The sequence below is a fragment of the Narcine bancroftii genome, chromosome 2, assembly GCF_036971445.1.
Source record: "Narcine bancroftii isolate sNarBan1 chromosome 2, sNarBan1.hap1, whole genome shotgun sequence".
Classification (NCBI taxonomy): Eukaryota; Metazoa; Chordata; class Chondrichthyes; order Torpediniformes; family Narcinidae; genus Narcine; species Narcine bancroftii.
Window position 1 is genome coordinate 158,794,250 of NC_091470.1, and position 20,707 is coordinate 158,814,956.

Sequence of the window (20,707 nt, forward strand, 5' to 3'; positions counted from 1 at the left end):
CACCACTCGCAGCCAACCAGAATATGATCCCTGTATTCTGACTATCTGCTTCCTGCTAATCAGCCAGTGCTCTACCGTAGGCTCTTAGCTTGTTAAGTAGCCTTGTGTGGCACCTTGTCAAAGGCCTTCTTGTATGTTTTTACTAGTTTCCTGCCTTTGACACAATTGCCACTCATCTCACACTTCTCATCTGTTCTCTCATTGGTTCTATTTTTATTCACAGTATTATAATGCTTTTCTTGTTCATCATTCACCTTCTCCCCCACCCCATTATATCTTTGATCTTCTGTTTCTCATTTACTATTAGTAGTTCAGACAGACAAGAGGTTTTTACGTGTACACCAAGGGCATGGCATCATCTCTCACATTCTAATTAGAACTAATTACTGTTTTCCTGACCGAATATTAAATATGCATAAAAATTCTAACAGTTGCATAATGGCAAGTCTTGGGTTCTCTGCTTAAATTCAGTTTTGTGGCCACCATTCCAATTCAATGGATTTAACAATGGTTCGATGGGAGATGCCAGAGAGTAGTGGTGGAAAATTGTTTGTCAAATTGGAGGCCGGTGACTAGTGGAGATTATCAGGGATTATACTAGGTCCATTGTTGTTTGTTATGTAAATGATTTGGATGATAGCATTGTAAATTGGATTAGTAAGTATGCAGATGATACGTACATTGGTGGTGTTGTGGACAGTGAAGTAGGTTATCAAAGCTTGCAGAGGGATTATAGCATAGAAGAATGGGCTGAAAGATGGCAGATGGAGTTTAATACTGGTAAATGTGTGTAACATTTTGGTAGGACTAATCAGTGAAGCTCATACACGTTAAATGGTAGACAGTTGAATGAAGTAGAACAAAAGGATTTAAGAATTTTTGTACATAATTCCCTGAAAGTTAAGTCACATAGGGTGGTGAAGAAAACATTTGGTATAAATTAGCGCATTGAATACAGGAGTTGGGATGTCATGTTGAAGTTGTATAAGGCATTGGTGAGGCCAAATTTGGAATATTCTGTGCAGTTTTGGTCACCAAATTATAGAAAGGATATAAACAGAATAGAGAGAGAGAGAGTGCAGAGGAGATTTACAAGAATGTTGCCTGTGTTTCAGGGTTTGAGTTACAGGGAAAGGTTGAGCAGGCTGAGATTTCATTCCCTGGAGCGTAGAAGATTGAGGGGTGATTTGATAGAGGTATTTAAAATTATGAGGAGGGTACATTAAGAGTGGGGGAGATTCAAACAAGAGGACATGGATTGACATTGAAGGGGGAAAAGTTTAGGAGAAACATAAAAGGGAATTTCTTCACTCAGGGCACACATGTCAAACTCTGGCCCGTTATATTTGGCCCGCAAGATGATATCAAAAATGTATTAGAGGTGGCCCGTTGGCCGCCGTGCCAGTATAGCGCATGCACAGTAACCGCTGTGTCCCAGGGTGAGAGAGAGAGAGAAAAATCCTGGTCCTTGAAAAGTAGTGGTGGGTGGTTTTATAAACACGCTGTCGTGTCCCCCCGCCCACCCCCCCCCCCCCCCCCCACCGCAGCGCGGCTTGGCCGGTGTCAGGGGAAGCCAAAGCCGCTTCCCAGCGCCCGGAACCCCAGTGGCACAGCGTTTCTTGGAGCTGCAGATGGAGTCGGGACGCCGGAGGGAAGATTGGGGCTCCCCGCCGGGCGATGGGGCCGCCGGCTGCCGGCCGCCCTGCGCCTTCCCACCGGACCAGCGGCGGGTGCCCGGAGTACACGTGGAGAGCGAGGCTGGTCGGGCAGGTAGGGTGGAACCCCCCGCCAATCTCGGGTGGCGTGGGCTGGATCGGGATTAGCCGCGCTCACCTGCTCCTCCACCGCTGACCGGGACCCCAGCGCGGTCTGAGCGCGGAGACTGCCCTGGAAAGGTCCTGGGACACCTGCACGGAAAGAAAAGGGGGATCCAGGAGAAACTCAGCAGGTCAAAGGGGGGTCCGAGAGAAACTCAGCAGGTCAAGGGGGAGGGGTCCGGGAGAAACTCAGAAGGTCAAGGGGAGGGGGTCCGGGAGAAACTCAGCTGGTCAAGTGGGGTCCGGGAGAAACTCAGCAGGTCAAGGGGGGTCCGGGAGAAACTCAGCAGGTCAAGGGGGGTCCGGGAGAAACTCAGCAGGTCAAGGGGGGTCCGGCAGAAACTCAGGGGGGGCCTGACCTCGCCAGGACCGTTGCCCACTCCCCCTCCCTGCCGCAGGCCGACCCGCGACTCACAGTGACGGGGCCGCTGATCCGCCGAGATGCCGCCCTGCAGCGAGAGCTGATGCCCCCGCCCTGTCGTTGTCCAACCCGATCGCCCGCACACAGGCCTGAGTAAGGATTATGAACTTTAATCTCAGGATAAAACGATCTTCCAATAGTTTCATGTCACAGTGATAAATATATTCCTGGTTAAAAATGGTCCTGCACCTGGATACAAGCTCATTAGGCATAAAACTTGAAAAGTGTGTAAATCAAAGGATATCTGTACCAATGGCATGGCAAATAACCCTGCTAGAGTTCATGCCCACAATCAGTCACCCATTTGATTGTTTCAGGAATCATGTTATTCTCCCACATTCTCAATAGCCCTCAGATTTTACTATTTGACAGCACACTAGCAACATTTGACAAATCCTCTATAGAGAAATATTATTTATTGAATATTTTATTTCTCATTTGTTAATGCTTCTGGAAAGAGTTTATCCAAAACTATTATTAAACATTTATTTTCATAAGAAAAAGTTTAACATTACATATGTTGAAAGAAGAGAAAACATGCAGATGTGGTTGAAAATTTTCAATAAATATTTAGTTTGGCCCTCGACTTAGTCCAAGTTTTTAATTTTGGCCCTCCGTGAATTTGAGTTTGACACCCCTGACTCAGGGGGTGGTGGGAGTATGGAAGAACTTCTGGCCGAAGTGTTAGATGTGGGTTCGATTTTAATATTTATGGCATAGTTAGATAGGTATATGTACGAGAGGTATGGAGGGTTATGGGCTTGGTGTGGATCAATGGGACTAGGTGGGAGAAGGTGTTGGTATGGACCAGAAAGGCCAAACTGGCCTGTTTCTGTCCTATAATTGTTATATGGTTATATGGTCAAGGAAATTGACAAAATCTGAACTAATTTCACATTTTCTATTTGGAATGAAGATTCTGGCCTGGCCTTAGTTCATCTGCTTCTAAAGCCATATCCCTGTCTTGGTTATTTCTGGGCTATTTCCTTGCTATTTTAATTGGCTCTGACAAATACATTGTAAAAGTATCCTGCTGACTATTAAACAATTTGGTATGTTTTGAGATTGTAAAATGTATTAAATAAATGGAGCTTTTTTTTGGCACAAGATCTGGCTTTCCAAAGCACCAGCCTTTTAGCTGTTCACTGATCGGTTTGATATTTGTAGATGTTTGTCTTTGTCTGTACTTAAATTTTACCCTTAAGGCTGTGCATCCATTCGGCTTGTGCTGTACCGACCTCTGCTCTGACAATGCTTCCTTAAATACTTACCTTTGTTTCCAAGACCCTCTGTGACTTGTCTTTATTAATCCCTGCGCTCTCCTCACAGCCCATGTCAGTCCCCACACTGATCCCACTGCCCCGCTCTCTCCCCACAGCCCTATGTCGGTCCCCACTCTGATCCCTACTTACAAATAAAATGTTTACAGGTACACTACAGTATCACATGTAGCTTTGCTACATGTGTTTGGACCATAACGCCAAATTTCACAGAACGTATCATGGACGTTGTATAGGGCTTGGTACTGTCTGTGGTTTCAGCCATCCACTGGGGGTCTTGGAACATATCCCCCATGGATAAAGGGGGATTACTGTATTTATTAAGTGATCTGAAACAATCACCTTGGGGTCTAACTTGCAATAAAGCTTTGAATTACCCAGTTAAACATTTATCCAACTCCATTTCCAGTAAAACCCCCACCCCCCCTATTTTGTGGCACCTATCGATATTGGTAGATCACTTATAAGTGAATATTCTGGTTTCTTGAGATTGCATGTGGCTTAATTGGTGAACTAATGGCAAGGCACGCCACTTTTAAATGTCCATATTTTTACGTGTTTATTTTCTGCAAATTTTTTCCCGTTTGCTTGAGGCTACCAGTTGCTTGAATTCCAGTTAACAGGATTTTACAGTAATACAGCAAGGCTATATTGGAGATTTCTCCACCTCTTACAACCCAGTTAATAAAAATCCACTTTTAGAGTCAATAATAACCTGTGCACTTTGAGTAGAGATTTCTAAATTTACATTAATTAAAGTGCCATCATACAGTAAACATTTGATTTTCAAGATAATCTAGAAATTATTAAGCATTATGTTCAAAATATTATTAATAATTTATTGTGTATTTGTTTTCGGTTTGATTTTAGTTTTAGTCAGAGTTAGGAAGCAATGTAATAATTCCAGTTTCATAGACAATTGTGGTTTTTAAAAGTAAAAAAGCTACTCACAACATTCTTAGATGGAATGTACAAAATTTACTGTTGACTTTGCCATATAAGCATCTTCCAGCCATTTAGATGTGTCTCAATAAGACTTAAACTCTGTTGAATAGAAATACAGGTACACAATCCTTTATCTGGAGATTTTAAATCTGGAAAGCTCCAAAAACCAGCATTTTTTTTTTCCTAGTGCTGGTACAGCGGAGGGAGGGAGAGACGGCAGCGTGACGCGGACGGGGGGGGAGGACAGTCGGTAGAGTGACTCGGGTAGATGGGGGGAGGAGAGGTGAGAGCGAGACGGCAGTGTGACTCAGGTGGACAATGGGGGAGAGGGGTGGTAGTGCGACTTGGGCGGGTGGCGGGAGGGAGAGACGGCAGCGCGACTTAGGCAGGGCTGGAGAGAGATGGTAACGCGACTTGGGTGGGCAGGGGGGAGAGCCGGTAGCACGACTCGAGTGGGTGAGGGTGAAGAGACGCCATTGTGACTGGAAGGGGGTAGATGCGGCAACACAATTTGGGTGGGTTAAATCTGGGGCAGCTGGCTTTTGTTCTGAAATCTGGAAAAATCCAAAATTCGGAACATATTGTCCCCCAAGGGTTCCGGATAAAGGATTGTGTACCTGTATTAGGATAGCAATGGTGGGGGGGGGGGGGGGGGGGGGGGCGGGGGTTGAAGTGAGTGTTGGAACTAATTATTGAGATTCAACATTTTTATGCTTTTATTTAAAAAAAATGAATGGGTATTGCTTGTTACCAACTTGCCAAAGATTCCATTCTCTTATGACCAATTTCATTACTCCCTGTGGCAACTCTCTGAAGTTAAATAAGTTAAATTGGTCTGTATAATAACATTGATGTGCTATTTTATCACAAGATAAACATTTAGCCACACATCTTTACCATTAGCAAGGCTACCCACTTCCATGAGGTAGGATTAAACTCAGATCATGCACTTTTGACATTATTATTGCCTCTAAATTTGATTATAGTGATTTGGGTCTGGAATGGAGTGAGAAGGGGTAGATGATGCTGTTTGCATAATTGCTCATATAAATACTGAATATCACAAACTAGTAATTCTATGCATCAAGTTTTAAAGAAAGATTGCTGAACTATATGTCATCTCCTTACTCTTTTAAATAACTAATATAAAATGCATTAAAAATGAATGTCTGCTCACCATTCAACAAAATGCCATAAATACATTGTTCTTGCTTATAAACATAAATAAAGTAAAAATTCTTTACACACTGATTTTATTTAATACAGTAAACCCCTTGGTACCCGGCACCTTTGGGGACTGGTAGATGCTGGATAAGTGTATTTTCCGGTTGCTTGAGACTTACTCTTACAATGCCTAACTAATATACCTGCATTAAGAACAAACAGTTTAAAAGATAAAAATATTATACTGCACTTACACTGAACAAACTTCACTTGCATGAATATATAAACCTTAAAAGCATTTTACTTTAATTTCAGTCACATTCTTTGAAAACATTTAACTATGACAATAATCTGCAGATTCCTCCACCTCCAAGGAGCCACTCGAAAGATGAACAATAACATTATAGATAATTAACCCCCCTCCCCAGTTTGCAAATAAAGCCTCTGACTGGGATGGTTCTTACTAAGCAGGGATAAGGAGACACTTAAAGAGAGTGACCCCAATCAGCCAGCTGGAATAAGCTTTTTTACAAACTACTAGTCCTGATTTTGATGCTCTTGTATCTCCTTCCTGATAGTAGTAGGTCAAATATATTGTGTGATGGATGGCAAGACTCCTCAATAATTCTTTGGGCCCTTCTTTAAGCATCACTCCCAGTGAATATTGTCATTGGAGACCTCAATGATCTTCTCAGCCGTTTAAATGATCCTTTGTATTGACTTCCAGTCCTATGCATTACATCTACCATACCACACAATGATGCAGCCTGTCAGGACACTCTCAGTTATGCTCCTGGGAAATGTTGTCAAGATGGGTGCTAGTAGCCTTGCCCTCTTCAACCTCCATAGGAAGAGTAGGAGCTTCTGCATCTAGGATTGGTTGTCTGTTTATATGCACACTAAGTATCTTTGTGCTGTCCACGGTCTCCACGACAGAGCCATTGATTTGTAGTGGAGAGTGGTTGAATCTCATCCTCCTGAAGTTCGTTGTCTTGCCTACATTAAGACTTAGGTTATCATTGCACCATTTGAAGAGCTTTCCAATCTCCTTTTTGCCATCTTCTGAGAATTACCAAACCAGCCTGTGGTTCCACCAGTCAGTATTCTTTCTGTAGTTCAGCCGTATAAGTTTGATAGAGTTTTTGATGACATGCCAAATCTCATCAGACTTCTTAAAAAGTAGAGACATTGGTGTGCCCTCTTCATGGTATTCCCAGTATCTGGCTCTAGGAGAGGTCTTCTGATATAAAGAATTTGAAGTTATTATGCCTCTTCACCTTCAACCCAGCTGCATGGTCCCTCATCTTTGCCTTCCTAAAATCAACAATAAGTTTCTTGGTCCTTTTGACATTAAGACCAAGATTATTGTTTTGGTACCACCCAACCAGTTTCTTGATCTCCTATCTATTCTGATTCATCATCTCTAGTTATTCAGTTAATTATGGTGGAATCGGCAATGAATTTATAGATTGCATTGGAGATTAACTTGACCACATCGTCATGGTTGGGGTATGAAAGTTCAAGAGCCTGATAACTTTTAGAAAAACCTATTCTTGAGATTCTGTAACTTCTGCCTGAAGGTAGCATCAAGAAGAGAGTGTGACCAGGGTGATAGGTATCCATTATGATAGGTTATTTCTTGAGTCACCGTGTCTCATAGTTGTGCACGATGAACTAAGTTTGCCACTTTATGAGTATGTTCCTGGACACATGAGTTTCCAAACCAGTCAAAACACCTGTGGAAGTTTGATGTGCAGACTTCTTGGAAAGTAGAAATGTGGTTGCTTTCTTCACAATTGCCTCAATATGCTGGTGCCATGAGAGGTCCTCCAATATGTGATCACTTAAAGCTACTAACCCTCATCACAGCCATCCTGCTAATGAAAATAGATAGATGATCCCTGACCTCCATTTTGAAAGTTCCACAATAAGCTCTTTTGTCTTACTGAGGTTGAGAGCAAGATTGTTCTGGCATCACACAACCAGGTTCTCGATCTCCATCATTTTGTCATTGCCTGTTATTCATTAGTCATCAGTAACTTTATAGATTGCGTGGGAGCTGAAATTGACTTTGCAATCGTGGGCATGGAATAAATAAAGCAGGGTACTGAGCAGACAGCCTTGGGTGCCCTTGTGTTGAAAGTCAACAAGGAGGAGGCGATATTGTCTGCACAGATTGGGGTCTTCTAATAAAGAGGTCAAGGATCCATTTATAAAGGGAGGAAAACTTTCGCAAATTACTTTTACTGGTGTGTTGGCGTTAAATGAATAACAGCCTGACATAGATGTGGTCCAGGTGATGTATCCCTGTGCAGAGAGAACTATATTGTGGCAGTCGGTGATTTGGAATGGGTCCAGGTTCTTTAAGGCTGGAGTTAACTTGCTCCATAAACCAGCTTTTGTTTTGGACATATTTCACTGGCTGGTAGTTGTTGAGACAGATCATCTTTGAGGCTGGAGTTAACTTGCTTCATAAACCAGCTTTTGTTTTGGACAGATTTCACTGGCTGGTAGTTGTTGAGGCAGATCATCTTTGTCTCATAGATGTTCTTTTGAAGCAGGTACCTCAGACTGTTGAAAATTCCTGCAAAAATTGCATCTCATTGGTCCACCACATAATTTTTAAGATAGCAGCCCTTAATGCTGTGATTAGTCTGTGTTTAGTCGTGATTAGACGAGATTGAAAGAAACAAATTATTTTGACAGCTGAAAATGGGGATAAAGTTATGTGAGAAAGAGGTTTGAACAGGATAAGAATGAAATCTTAAAAACTAGAGGAGAAGAAAATGCTGAATATGTGAGATTCAAGACTAGTTTGCTTGAAATTGATGAAGTCATTATTGAATCCTGAGAACAATGATTGCCCAACATTTTGGATATCTTGGTTTGCGTGTTTATAATTGGAAGGATCAAATATCTTTAGAATAAATCCAGCTGTAAGATTATTACTGATTTAATTATTTAATGGGGTTGGGGTTGGTTATGGTTCAAAGTAAATCTCTAAAGTTGATAAATCTTCCAAAATCCTCAGTCTTAATCTGATTTTAGACTTTATTGCAACAAACATGGATTTTGTGGTATTTATCTCAAAGCTAAATCTATTCAATGGACAGAAAAGTGAATTTAAGTCAAAAGCAAATTTTCACAGATGATGTAAATCTTAAATAAAAATATAAAATATTAGAAATATTCAAGAGATAATTTTGTGTTTTTATTTTTAGGTGAATTTACTGTATTCACCTGTTCAGAAAATTTGTCTTTATTCTATAATTGCATCATTATCTTTGTAATCTAAAGTTATTTTGCTCTCATCTATGATCATGTGTCCATACTTTGGCATCAATATATCTATTTTAATGAGTGTTTGTTGAAACCAAGAGGGTCTGTATATCTGATGATCTTAGCAACAGAAGTTTTCAATAAATGTATTTCGTGTTTCACTGTACTGTATTTTCATCGTATAATGCACACAAGCATATAAAACAGAAAAATCATAAATTGTGTGTTTTAAAAAAATAAATAAAAATCTTTGCATATAATGCGGGCGCACACACCACACAGGCATAGTATTCTAAATTCCGACTGGCAAAATCAATTTGCATTTAAACGGGACATGAGACAAAGATCACAGTTGGTCTGGCCGTGGATTTGTCTTCATTGACCTGCCTTTTTCCCCATAACCCTTATGTATATGAATATCAGAATCTTACAATTTTTAAAAATGGAAGGATAGGAAATGTTCTGTAAATATTCCTAGTTTTGATGGATTATCGAATTCTCTTATCTGGCATTTTTTCGGATCACTCCGAAAACAATTTGTGTGTTTGGCTGAGTTGGGACAAATGTCTCACTGATTTTCTAAGAATTTGTGAATAATTCAATTCTTTATTCTGTAAGAAGTAAAAGAAACTTTCATAAAGTTGGAAATTTCCTTGCACCTTGCTTTTTCTTGCAATTAGAATTTAATTATGTTTGTTTTTGAGTCGGTCAAAACTAACTTTAAATTAATTTTGGTTTTAAACCCTTCCTCTCCGGGTTGATATTTAAATGAGGTGTTTAATTGCTCTATTTACATATGTTTCATTGAAAAATTAGAATCTCAGTTTTTTTGGGGGGGAGGACTGATTATGAAATGCAGTTGAAATATAAATAATATTTGAAAAAGATTCAAGAGAACATTCTAATTCTAAGTGGATAGCTGATTCATGTCATGTAAGAGATTCACTATCCTGTCTGAAGTTGCAGCTCTTCGAGTCATTGAGCCATTAATTTTACATCGCAAAATAGGCCATTCAGCCAAAGTGTCCCTGCTGACTAAGTTGTCCACCCAAGCTAGTCCCATTTGCCTGAGTTTCAAACCTTCCTATCCATTTATCTGTCTAAATGTCTTTTAAATGTTGAAGTTGTATCTGCTTCTACAAATTGCCTCTCAAAGCTTATGTTGCCTATTCATCGTCCTCACTTTAAATCTTTTCCCTCTCATCTTAAATCTATGTCATCTAGTTAGACTTCCCTATCCTGGAGAAAAAGACTCATCTAGGCCCCAATGGATTTTATAAATCTTCATTAGGTCCCCCTTTAGCCTCCAACACTTCAGGGAGAAAAGCTAAGGCATTCATTCTTTCATTATAATTCAAGCCTGCTGATCCTCATAACATATATGCCAGGAATATTTCTGCTTGCATCAGGAATATGTTATTTCATTACTTTAAATAAACAAAAGTTCTATATTTTTGATGAGCTTGCGTTTATCTGAATTCAATGTGTTCCATGATTCAGGAACCAGATCAATTCCCTAATTCAGCTGCTGTGATACTTTTAAGATGAGGTTATTAAAAGGGTGACCTGATCCCAGGCTGCAAGTATGAAATGCGAGAAACCTGGATCAGCATAATGGAACATGCAGCCATCCCTCACAGTGGCAATTTGCTTTTAACATAATTTTAGGACTTGCAGAAAACAATTTCCATTTCTGTGTATTTAAGCTGTTCTTTCTGGATTAAAAAGGTGCTGGTGTTTACCTCACAATGGTGTAAAATGAAGCATGTTTTTTAGAGAAAGGATGCTTTGCCTTGAAGGACCATGTTCGGGAGCCATTATAGATGTGTTTTGAAATGCCTTTGTATAAACAGTTTTACAGCTTTATCTGAATAAAAATGAAAAAGTTCCCTCCTGTCTGTGATACTAATAAAACCAATCTGGTTATATAAACAGGGGGGGAAAAAACAATTAGAAAGCGGAGATTTCAAAACAATTTGAAGTGGCGATTTTCAGGTGGGCTGCCAATCAAGTGGGCTTCAAGCTTCTTGAGAATTGTTGCTGTACTCCTGAAATTTTAAATTTTTTTAGACATACAGCATGGTGACAAGTTGTTCCGGCCCATGAACCTGTGCCGTACAATTTCACCCAATTAATCTACAATCCCCTTACAGTTTTGTAGGGTGGGAGGAAACCGACACAGACACGAGGAGAATGTACAAACTCCTTACACAGCATCCGATTCGAACCTGGGTTGCTGGCTCTGTAACAGCATTGCAGTAGCCACTACCCTAATTGTGCCATGTAGAATGTATTCATGAAGCTCCTGGCGTACCTTGTAAATGGTGGAAAGGACTTGGGGTGTCAGGAGGTCTTAACGCAACCTTGGCTAGAGCACAGCTATATCTGAACTGCAGGTCTTCTGTGCCACAAGGAATTGACTTGCTCTGACCTGTTCTTAGAGTCACAGTCCTTTTGTGGCTGGTCAAACTGAGTTGCTCTGTAGTACACTCTCAGATATTTTAGGCGGGGTAATGCCATTGAAAGTTTTTTTTTGTTCAGTATGGCTATTCCTGGCACTTTTGAAACTCAAATGTTATTTGCTGCTATGGGCTCAGGCCTAAATCTGATTTAGCTGCCTATAGGCCTGGACTGCTTCAGTTGCAAATGAATTGAGTAATGTGCAATCATCACGAAACACCACCAGTTCTGACGTTGTGATGGAGGGAATGTCATTGCTGAAGCAGCTGTTGTTGTTTGGGTCTAGGATACTGCCTTAAGGAACTCCTGCAGTGATTCCTGGAGCTGTGATGATTGACCTGACATCCAGAACCATGGAAATAACTCCAACCATTGATACCTATTAATTTTAGCATTAATATTCAGTATTAATATACCATATATATTATAATAATAGTCTATTTAAACTGAAGGCATTGATGCCACAGTCTTGTCAAATGCTGCCTTTATGAAAAATGCTGTACGGTACTCTTGTTTGCTTTTGGTATTTAGCTCTTTGGTCATTTAAACCAAGACCATTTTGAATTCTGGAACCAGGTAGCTCTGGTGAAATCCTCGCTGGGCACTGGTGACCAAATGTCACTTGATAATACTATTGGCAATGGCTTCCATTACCTTGCTGATTTAGTTATATTATCAATTGGTTCTGTGTAGGTCATGGTATTTTAGTTGGTTAGCACTCAAGTACTTTAATTATGCTACAGTCATCTCCTCTCATAATACTAACCAATTCTCCTTTTTGAGGTAACAGATTGACACAGCACAATTTTTAGGATTATTTCGTTCCTACGGTACTTATTGATATTTTCTCTGGCCTGCCAGTATTATTTGAAGCATATTGTTTTTACCCTGGGTCCTCATCAAGCTTGGATATTAAGTCTTATCAGTCTATATCTATTGATTATGTTTTTCAACTTTTTCAAGATTTTTCTATCACTACAAACGAGCTATATAGATTTTTTTTACTAAATGGGGTAGCACTTTATAATCCACGCAAAATATAAATAAAGTTGGAAGTTGGTCACTGGAGATTACACATTCCCAACAAAATACGAGTTTCTGCGCACATTATGGGAATTCATAAATTGTGGAGCACTGTATTGTGTTGGTTAAATAAATTTTGGTATTTGTGACAATGCACTGCAAAGTACTACACTCTACTGATTGAATAACATTGATGTGAAACGTAGCAAAGGAATGGTTTATTGATTTTATCATCGAACTATGTTTTAAAAATTGCTACACTATTTAGAAAAATAATTGACATTAATATTAATCTATGCTAACCAGAACAAAACCGATTTGTATCTGAGTGAGTGCATAGCCTACTTTAAGATTGTATTTGCTGTCACACTAAAAACTTGACTGTAAAGCACCCGAGTTGATTTTTATTTACAGCGTGATATCTTTAGGCAAGTATAAACACTCTCCATAGCAACAAGATTGAGATTGTAAGATAGATATAAATAGTCATAATACTGTTCAGTCTGTAACTATAATGGAAAATACTAATTTCTTTCTAATGTGGGCAGAGTCAATTGATTCTAACTGGTTGCTTTCTTTTTTTTGCAGTAGCGATTCAAGTAGCAGCTCCAGTGATGAGTCTCCAGCAAGATCTGTTCAGTCTGCTGCAGTTCCTGCCCCACCAGTTCAACTTCCAACACCTGTGGAAAAGGATGAACCACGTAAGAGCTATGGAATCAAGGTCCAAAATTTACCAGTCCGTTCTACTGGTGAGTAAACACGGCATTTGAAAAATTTCTTCAAGTCGGGAGACAGTCTAGAGAGCATTAGATAGTTCAAAGAAATTGCCCCACCACCAGACAACAAGTACTTTTTTTAAATTAAAAAAAAAATAGATTTTTGGAAAATATCAGGAAAGCTATATTTGGATATCATTTTGATTCAGTTTTATGAAACATCTCCCAGAAGTATATATCATATAAAATATCAATGATGTAACCTAAAAGAATTTTAGATTTTAAATCACTGGCATTTCAATTTGATTTAAATTAGCAGATTGCAATTTCTGTATATTCACTGATTTCATTTCTTGGTGTGATTATTGTTGGTAAGTTAAATGATTTCTTGACATTGCCCCTGGTGTTGCAGGTGAGTGGTTGAATCTTGGGAGTTGATGAGATTGTGGGGAGAATAAAGTAGGAAGTTTAAAAATGTTCATCAATGTTTTGCACCAAACTTGGCAGGTCACACAGCATCCGTAGAAGCAACAGGCATTCGACATTTCAGGCCGTAAATCAGGCAACCACTTGAATAAAAAGGTGGGGAAGGGGGAGGTACAAGGCTCAAGGGTAATGCAGGTGGGAGGGTTGGAAAAAAAAGCTGAGAAGTGATAGGGGGCTTGGAAAGAAAGGGGGTGGGCTGGAGGAAGGGATACAGGGATGGGGAAAAGAGCGAAATGGGAGAAGTCGATAGTGATGCTGTCTGGTTGAAGACTGCCAAGACAGTATACAAAGTGTTGTCCAATTTGTGGGCAGTACAATATGTGAGGCTTGGACAGATAAGTTAGTGTGGCATTGGGGTGTGGAATTGAAGTGGTTGGCCACTGGTAGGTCCTTGCTACTGCAGCGAAAAGAACAATGGTGCTCAATTAGGCAATATCTCAGTATGCACCCAGGCTCCCTGATGTAGGCATTGGGAGCACCAGATGTAGATTTATTTGGCAAGGTATTGGAACATACTCCAGGCAAAAGAACAATGAGAGCAGTTAAAGCATTAAGTAAATGATAGATTACAACAATAATTTTTATTCATGTCATGCTTCTAATGCTGTAAAATTTCCCAGAGTACTTCACAGGGACATAATCAAGCACTTGACAGTGAGTTACAAGTATAAACCCAAGGTCAAGGGAGAGGCTTCAAGGAATGACTTAACAAATGAAAGTAATTGAGAGGTTTCGGGGAAACATTTCTACCCCAGTCTATGCCAGTCCTAAACTAGGGCACAATATCAAGGCCAGAATTTAAAGAATACAAAGTTTTCTGTGTTATAGGCTAGAGGAGGATACAAAGCAAAGAGTGATGTGGCTATGGGAGTACTTTAGATATATGGGTGAGTACTTTAAAATTGAGTCTTTGGCTTAATAAGCTGATTTCAGTATGTTGGTAATTGCAGGTCAAATTTGGTCTGAAAATTAACCAGTTTATGTGTAGAAAAGTAGATTTTATTTCCAGTTCCTGATCCTTGTCCAGTATCTCTGCAATCTTGCAAACATTAGGTGAGAGTAGATGATTTGAACAATCTGCCAGTACTTATTGCAGAAGGTGCACATGAAAAGTGATCATTTCTCTATATACTTGTCCTATCATGCAGTTGTACCCTAACATGAGTGAATCTCTTCAGACTAGAGAAAAAGCAATTAGCAGGAAATGTGAAGAAAAATAAATAAAAAAACACTCAGTTCTTACTTTAGACTCGCACCCATTTGGGGGGGGGGGGGGGGCGGGGTTTGGGGGGAAGAATTCAGTTGCTTATTTTCTTCCTATAGCCTTTAACTTCATTCAGAACTGAAGCAATCTTAAATTCAAGTCATTATCTTTGTAATCTAAAGTTATTTTACCGACTCAAAAACAATATAGCCTAGAATTTCAAACATCAAATGTTTACTGCACTGTTGAATACTGTGTTTTAATTTCACAACCCATGGTTGATTGCTTTCTTAATTTTGAATTTTTAATCATTTGAAATGCTAAAATTCATTTTTATTTATTATTAGTATTCAAAAACGTGAATAAACTAAAATTTATTATAAAATCCATAGTCCAGTATAGAAGTTAGAATATGAACTTGCAATAAAGCCAATATTTGTTGTTTTTATTCAGCAAAAGGATTTAATTGAAATTGTCCCACTCTTTTGTTTAATTTTGAGATGATGTTTTGTGAAATAATTACTTTTACATGAATTGCAATAGATTTGGGATTTTAATTTAGACATACAGGCTGTTTTGCCCCACAAGTCTATGGCACCCCATTAACCTACACCTCTGGTACATTTTGAATGGTGAGAGGAAACTGGAGCTCCTGGAGAAAACCAATGCAGACACCAGAAGAACATACAAACTCCTTACAAATAGTGCGGATTCGAACCTCGGTCCAGTCCCGATAGCTGGCGTTGCGCTAACCACAATGCCAACCGTGCCTCTTTTTGGGTCCTCATTTCTCCAAATGTTGTTTCCTATTTAACTTAGTAATTTTAATTGAAAAGAAAGGTAAAGGTCCAGCTTAAAATTGAACAAAGCCTTGGTATTTTAATTATTGGTCAACTCCTTTTTAGTCCAATTTTCCCATCATTTCATTTTACAAGATTTATAATGTTTGCCACCTGCAACATAGCTAGTGTTCACCATGCTTTCATTTTGTTAGCTCTAACCTGAGAATCTCTGAAATCCAGGAGTGTTTACCATTATAAATCAGAGCACTCTAGATGTCAGCCACTATAAAGTTGGAGATTCCTTTGATTACTAAATAAACTAACAAAAATTATACTTTGGATCATGTGAACAATATTGTACTGAAACTGTTTGTTTTTGCATTTAGACACTAGCCTTAAAGATGGTCTATTCCATGAATTTAAGAAGTATGGGAAGGTAACATCTGTCCAGATCCATGGTGCTTCAGAAGAGCGCTATGGCCTTGTTTTCTTTCGACAACAAGAAGATCAAGAGAAAGCTATGAATGCATCCAAGGGAAAGTTATTTTTTGGCATGCAAATTGAAGTTACTGCTTGGACTGGCCCAGGTAGGTGTTTACTGAGCAGCATTGAGTTTTGAGGGAGGATGGTTGTGTCAAAGGCTTTATGAAAGCAAGAAACAATTGTGTATTAAATAACATAGAAACTGTATTGCATTGCCTGTTTATTTAATTTACTGAAGAAATGAGAGGTGCATGAATTTAAATTAGTTTACTCAATTAAATTAATTGACTGAAACAGTCCTAGTATGCATCCAACTAAACAGCCATTCTTGGACATAAAGAAAGAAATGAAAGATCATTCAGTTCTTCATTTCAGTTCTGATATTCAGGAAGTTCACAATTGTCAGCAATGAATTTTGTGACTTGTTCATGACAATAAATTCTGATTCTGATTGATCTTTTGCTCGAGATCCACTTTCCTGGACTAATCTCTTATCCTTAGAATCACTTTCAAAATATTTATTACTCTCTGGATGAAGATGTTTCTTATTTCTGTCAGATTCTTTACTTTAAGTTTAAGTCCTTGTTCTAAGTAGCCTGACCATGGAAGCATCAACTTTACTGTGTGTTTTATTGAGAGATGCTGTAATGGAATGCACTATCAGGTGGATCTGTGAGTAGCACTACCTATTTGGCCTGCAGAGCTCAGTCCTATCTTTAAATTAAAATTATTGATTGTGCAGTGTTGGTAGAGTGTAAGGGCAATAGTTCACCTCAATTATAGAATCTTTGGTTCTGAAAACTTTTTAATTTGATCATTTTAATGATGTATACAGCATGGTAGTAGCCTATTCCAGCCCTTAAACCTCGTGCTGCCCATTTACACCCAATTGAGCTACCAACCCAGTATGTTTTGGAGAAAACTGGAACACCCAGGAAAAACCGATGCAGGTCACGGGGATAATGTACAAACTCCTTACAGAAAGTGCTGGATTCAGACTCCTTACAGAGTCACTGGTGCTGCATTAACCGTGCCACCCCGTGCTTTTGATAGGATTTCTTGCTCACTTGAATTGGAAATAATTACAGGGAATATCGCTGCATCTTAGCAACAGCATCATTTCGTCACAAACTGTTAAAGTCTCCAGATGTATTCAGAGCAGCAAAGTGTCTATCATGAATCACATATGATGAAGAAAGGCCTATCAATGGTGGAGTGAAATTACTCTATTTGATCAACAGATGGCGCCGTTGAGTTATGTAATCAGTGTTAAACCATTTGAAGATTGAGAATATGAAATAACTGCATAATTACACAACATTATCACTCTGAAAGTGTAAAGAGTTAGCATAAATAATGTTCTGGTGCTGGTGACATAATATATTTTCGAGGTTTTTTTTGTTTGGGTCCCCTTGTAGAAACGGAAAGTGAAAATGAATTTCGACCACTAGATGACCGAATAGATGAGTTTCATCCCAAGGCCACACGAACATTATTTATTGGAAACCTGGAAAAAACCACAACCTACGGTGATCTTCGAAACATCTTTGAACGCTTTGGGGAAATCGTGGTATGTACCCTGTTGGGTTGGTCAATATCAAATTGACAGGATTTTCTGTAAACTTATGACTCAGAAGTGACTTTTTGTTTTTGTTTTGGAGAGTAAACATCAATCAATATTTGTTTTATATTTAATTTTAATAATGTAATTGCCACATACTAAGAGTTGGGTAAAAATGGTAAGCAGGGTCAAATTGATTCTAAGTCCATGTATGTGATATTCAAAGGTTGAAACTGACTCAACTCTCTGCAGACTCCAAACATCTGATTTGGGAAGACCTACAGTACTTCAAGGCACTATTAAGCACTTATTAACCTGCTTGGTTTATCATTCGAAGCTAGAAAAATTAACTGAAATCATAAATAGATTTAAACGTGATTAAGAATTTTGTATTGGAAGCAGTTGGTCTTCCAGAACCAATGAAGGTGAGCATGTGAATGAGATTTTTGGTTACTATGACCTGGTGGGGTGTAGGATATAGACATTTTTTAAAGAGCCTGGGATGATTCTCATTTCATCCTTTTTTTCGCACACATTGGAATCTAAACAAAACTTGGTAAGTATATATGATTGAAACTTGGGACCATATTTGCAAGTAATTTGCATGTGATCTGGTTTCCACATAAATTTATAAATGACTAATTTCAGAGGTTGAATTTGAACTAATATCAACTCCCTAAGTTCAAGCACTACTATCCACGAATAAGAAGATATTGTTGAAATAAACAATAGCCTACAGGGAAAGAAAGAACATTATCCAAGTAGGGATCTTGATAATTTTGGATGTACTTTCCCCTCTTATAATTCAAGCATAAATTATAAGCTAAAGCATTTCCTCAAGGAAAGTTCTAATTACCCACTTTTTTCCTCAAGATACTGGTAGACATGATAATGGGTTGATAATGTGTACTACTGTTCCACACAAATCAAAAATAAAATGTTTAACAAAATGATTTTTTTGCAGCAAAATGTATGATTATTTTCCTTTTGTATGGATTATTAAATAATGTCTAAATCTTGTCTAAAATTGCGAAGATTAGGTTTTGAAACGAGGCAAAGCCCCAGAATTCAAAGTCCATGCTATTGTCTTTTGTTTTTATTTAAAATGACAGGATATTGACATCAAGAAGGTAAATGGGGTTCCTCAATACGCCTTCCTACAATACTGTGACATTGCAAGTGTCTGCAAAGCCATCAAGAAAATGGACGGAGAGTACTTAGGAAATAATCGGCTCAAGGTCAGGAAGGAGAAATACAGTCATTTGCTTATCAGGAATATTCACTTATCAGGAATTCACAGTGAAATATTAGTAAGAATTTTCTGTTGAACAATTTCTTGTATATTGTTTTTTGTTGTAACTTTACTTTTGTAATATTCCCCACTGTTTTCTTGAGTTACTTTTCTCTTTCCTCCCTCCAAGTTTTGCATTGTTCTCCATGGCACATTAGCTAGATCGTCCAACCTGCAGTCTGTGGATGTAATTGTCGTTACCTTTAGTCAACCTATCTGAGCTGTGATTGAACAGTATGCATCAGAAAACATTACTGTTGCTCTTAGATAGAGTTGAGACAAGAAAAAATAAACTGAGCTATGGGGAAGGTCAGGTGCATTTGTGATCTGAGCCTGACACTTAAAAATCCATTGGTCTAGGATGGAAGATTGATCTGCTCTACTTTCCCCTTCTTCACACCCTATTCCTCTCCCATAGGTTACACAGTTACTAACACGTGTGTCACCCTTAATGAATGAAATTTGCAGATGAACTTCAGACCTCTATGGTTGAAGCATCTAATTGAAAACTTATCCCCATTCTATATTATTCAATTTCTCTATTTCCATTTTGAAAATTGTTTCCCGCCCCCATGACTTGGTTCAGTTAAGATCAGAAACTCATCATGTGGAAATCAAGAGCAAAGTAATTATGTCTCACAATAAGGCATTCTTGAATTTTGTAATTCAAATTGAAAGCAAGACTTAAGATTTGGAAATTTTCAAGACGAACTGAGCAAGTTATAAGAATGTATGCAAAAATATTTTTTAAGAATATCTAATCATCAGTTTATCGGTGTGACTTTGTTGAACTCCAATGTGAAAACTAAATGAAGCATTTACTTAAGAATGTTCAACTGGAATTCCTTTTTTCCCCCAGATGAATAGAGTAGAAACAGGCCAAAACATGTATTAATTTTTCATTTATTACTTGCTTAACAGAACCAAAATTATTTCCTGAAGCAGAATTGACTATGTATGACAATTTGAATGATCACCACTGTTAAATATTGTACTTTATTAAATATTGCTATTTATTCTATTAAAATGAAAAAAACTAGCCTTTTATATGCTCTTCAGAATATTTGAAGCAGTAAGGAAATACTTCAACATATTATGTCCTGGTGTTACAGAACATAGTGCCAATACTCCGAGCCATAATGGAAAAGAATAGCAGATTTCCAAGTGGAGTGAGGGAAATTTAAAATGTTGCCTTAATGTGCTTGAGTATTTCCCAAAAGGCCATTTCTTAAGGAAAATGAAAGACTGAGCCTCTGTTTCAGCTGCTAAGTAATGAATGATTCAGTGATACGTGAAAGGAAGTGAGATGAATAAGATGTTCACAGAACAATATAAATCACATATGGATTTTGAATATGCTTCTGATAAATAGTAGTTGTGAATTTTGGAAATGAGTTAATTCAGTAGATTGTCAACTAAAAGAAATCTACAATATAGCTTAGTTTTATTGAATTCAGCATTGAGCTTTGTGACAATTAAAATACACCTTTTTCTCTTTTTATTTGTCATTCTCCTCAGCTGGGATTTGGAAAGAGTATGCCAACTAATTGTGTATGGCTGGATGGTCTGTCTTCAAATATTACTGAACAATACCTGTCCAGGCATTTCTGTCGTTATGGGCCTGTGCTCAAAGTAAGTGCCTTGTTGCAATGCTCATTCACATCTAACTTGTTATTAACAACTGGCAGCAAAAAGATTTTTTTTCCAATTGTTAATTTTAATTTTTCCCCTTCAAAATATTCCTTCAGTACATTTCATGTTCTGATAAAAACAAATGTTTAGTGGATACCAATCC

At 38.4% G+C, this 20,707-nt stretch overlaps 1 protein-coding gene across 1 annotated transcript in view; it reads left to right on the forward strand.

Moving 5' to 3' along the window:
- The window catches only part of spen (spen family transcriptional repressor), an 83,395-nt gene that overhangs the window by 44,259 nt on the left and 18,429 nt on the right, over nucleotides 1-20,707 (forward strand). The window contains exons 4-8 of the mRNA XM_069918903.1: nucleotides 12,978-13,138; nucleotides 15,964-16,164; nucleotides 17,479-17,630; nucleotides 18,734-18,859; nucleotides 20,431-20,544. Of these exons, the coding sequence (XP_069775004.1) occupies nucleotides 12,978-13,138; nucleotides 15,964-16,164; nucleotides 17,479-17,630; nucleotides 18,734-18,859; nucleotides 20,431-20,544 (754 nt within the window). The remainder of the gene's footprint in view (nucleotides 1-12,977; nucleotides 13,139-15,963; nucleotides 16,165-17,478; nucleotides 17,631-18,733; nucleotides 18,860-20,430; nucleotides 20,545-20,707) is intronic.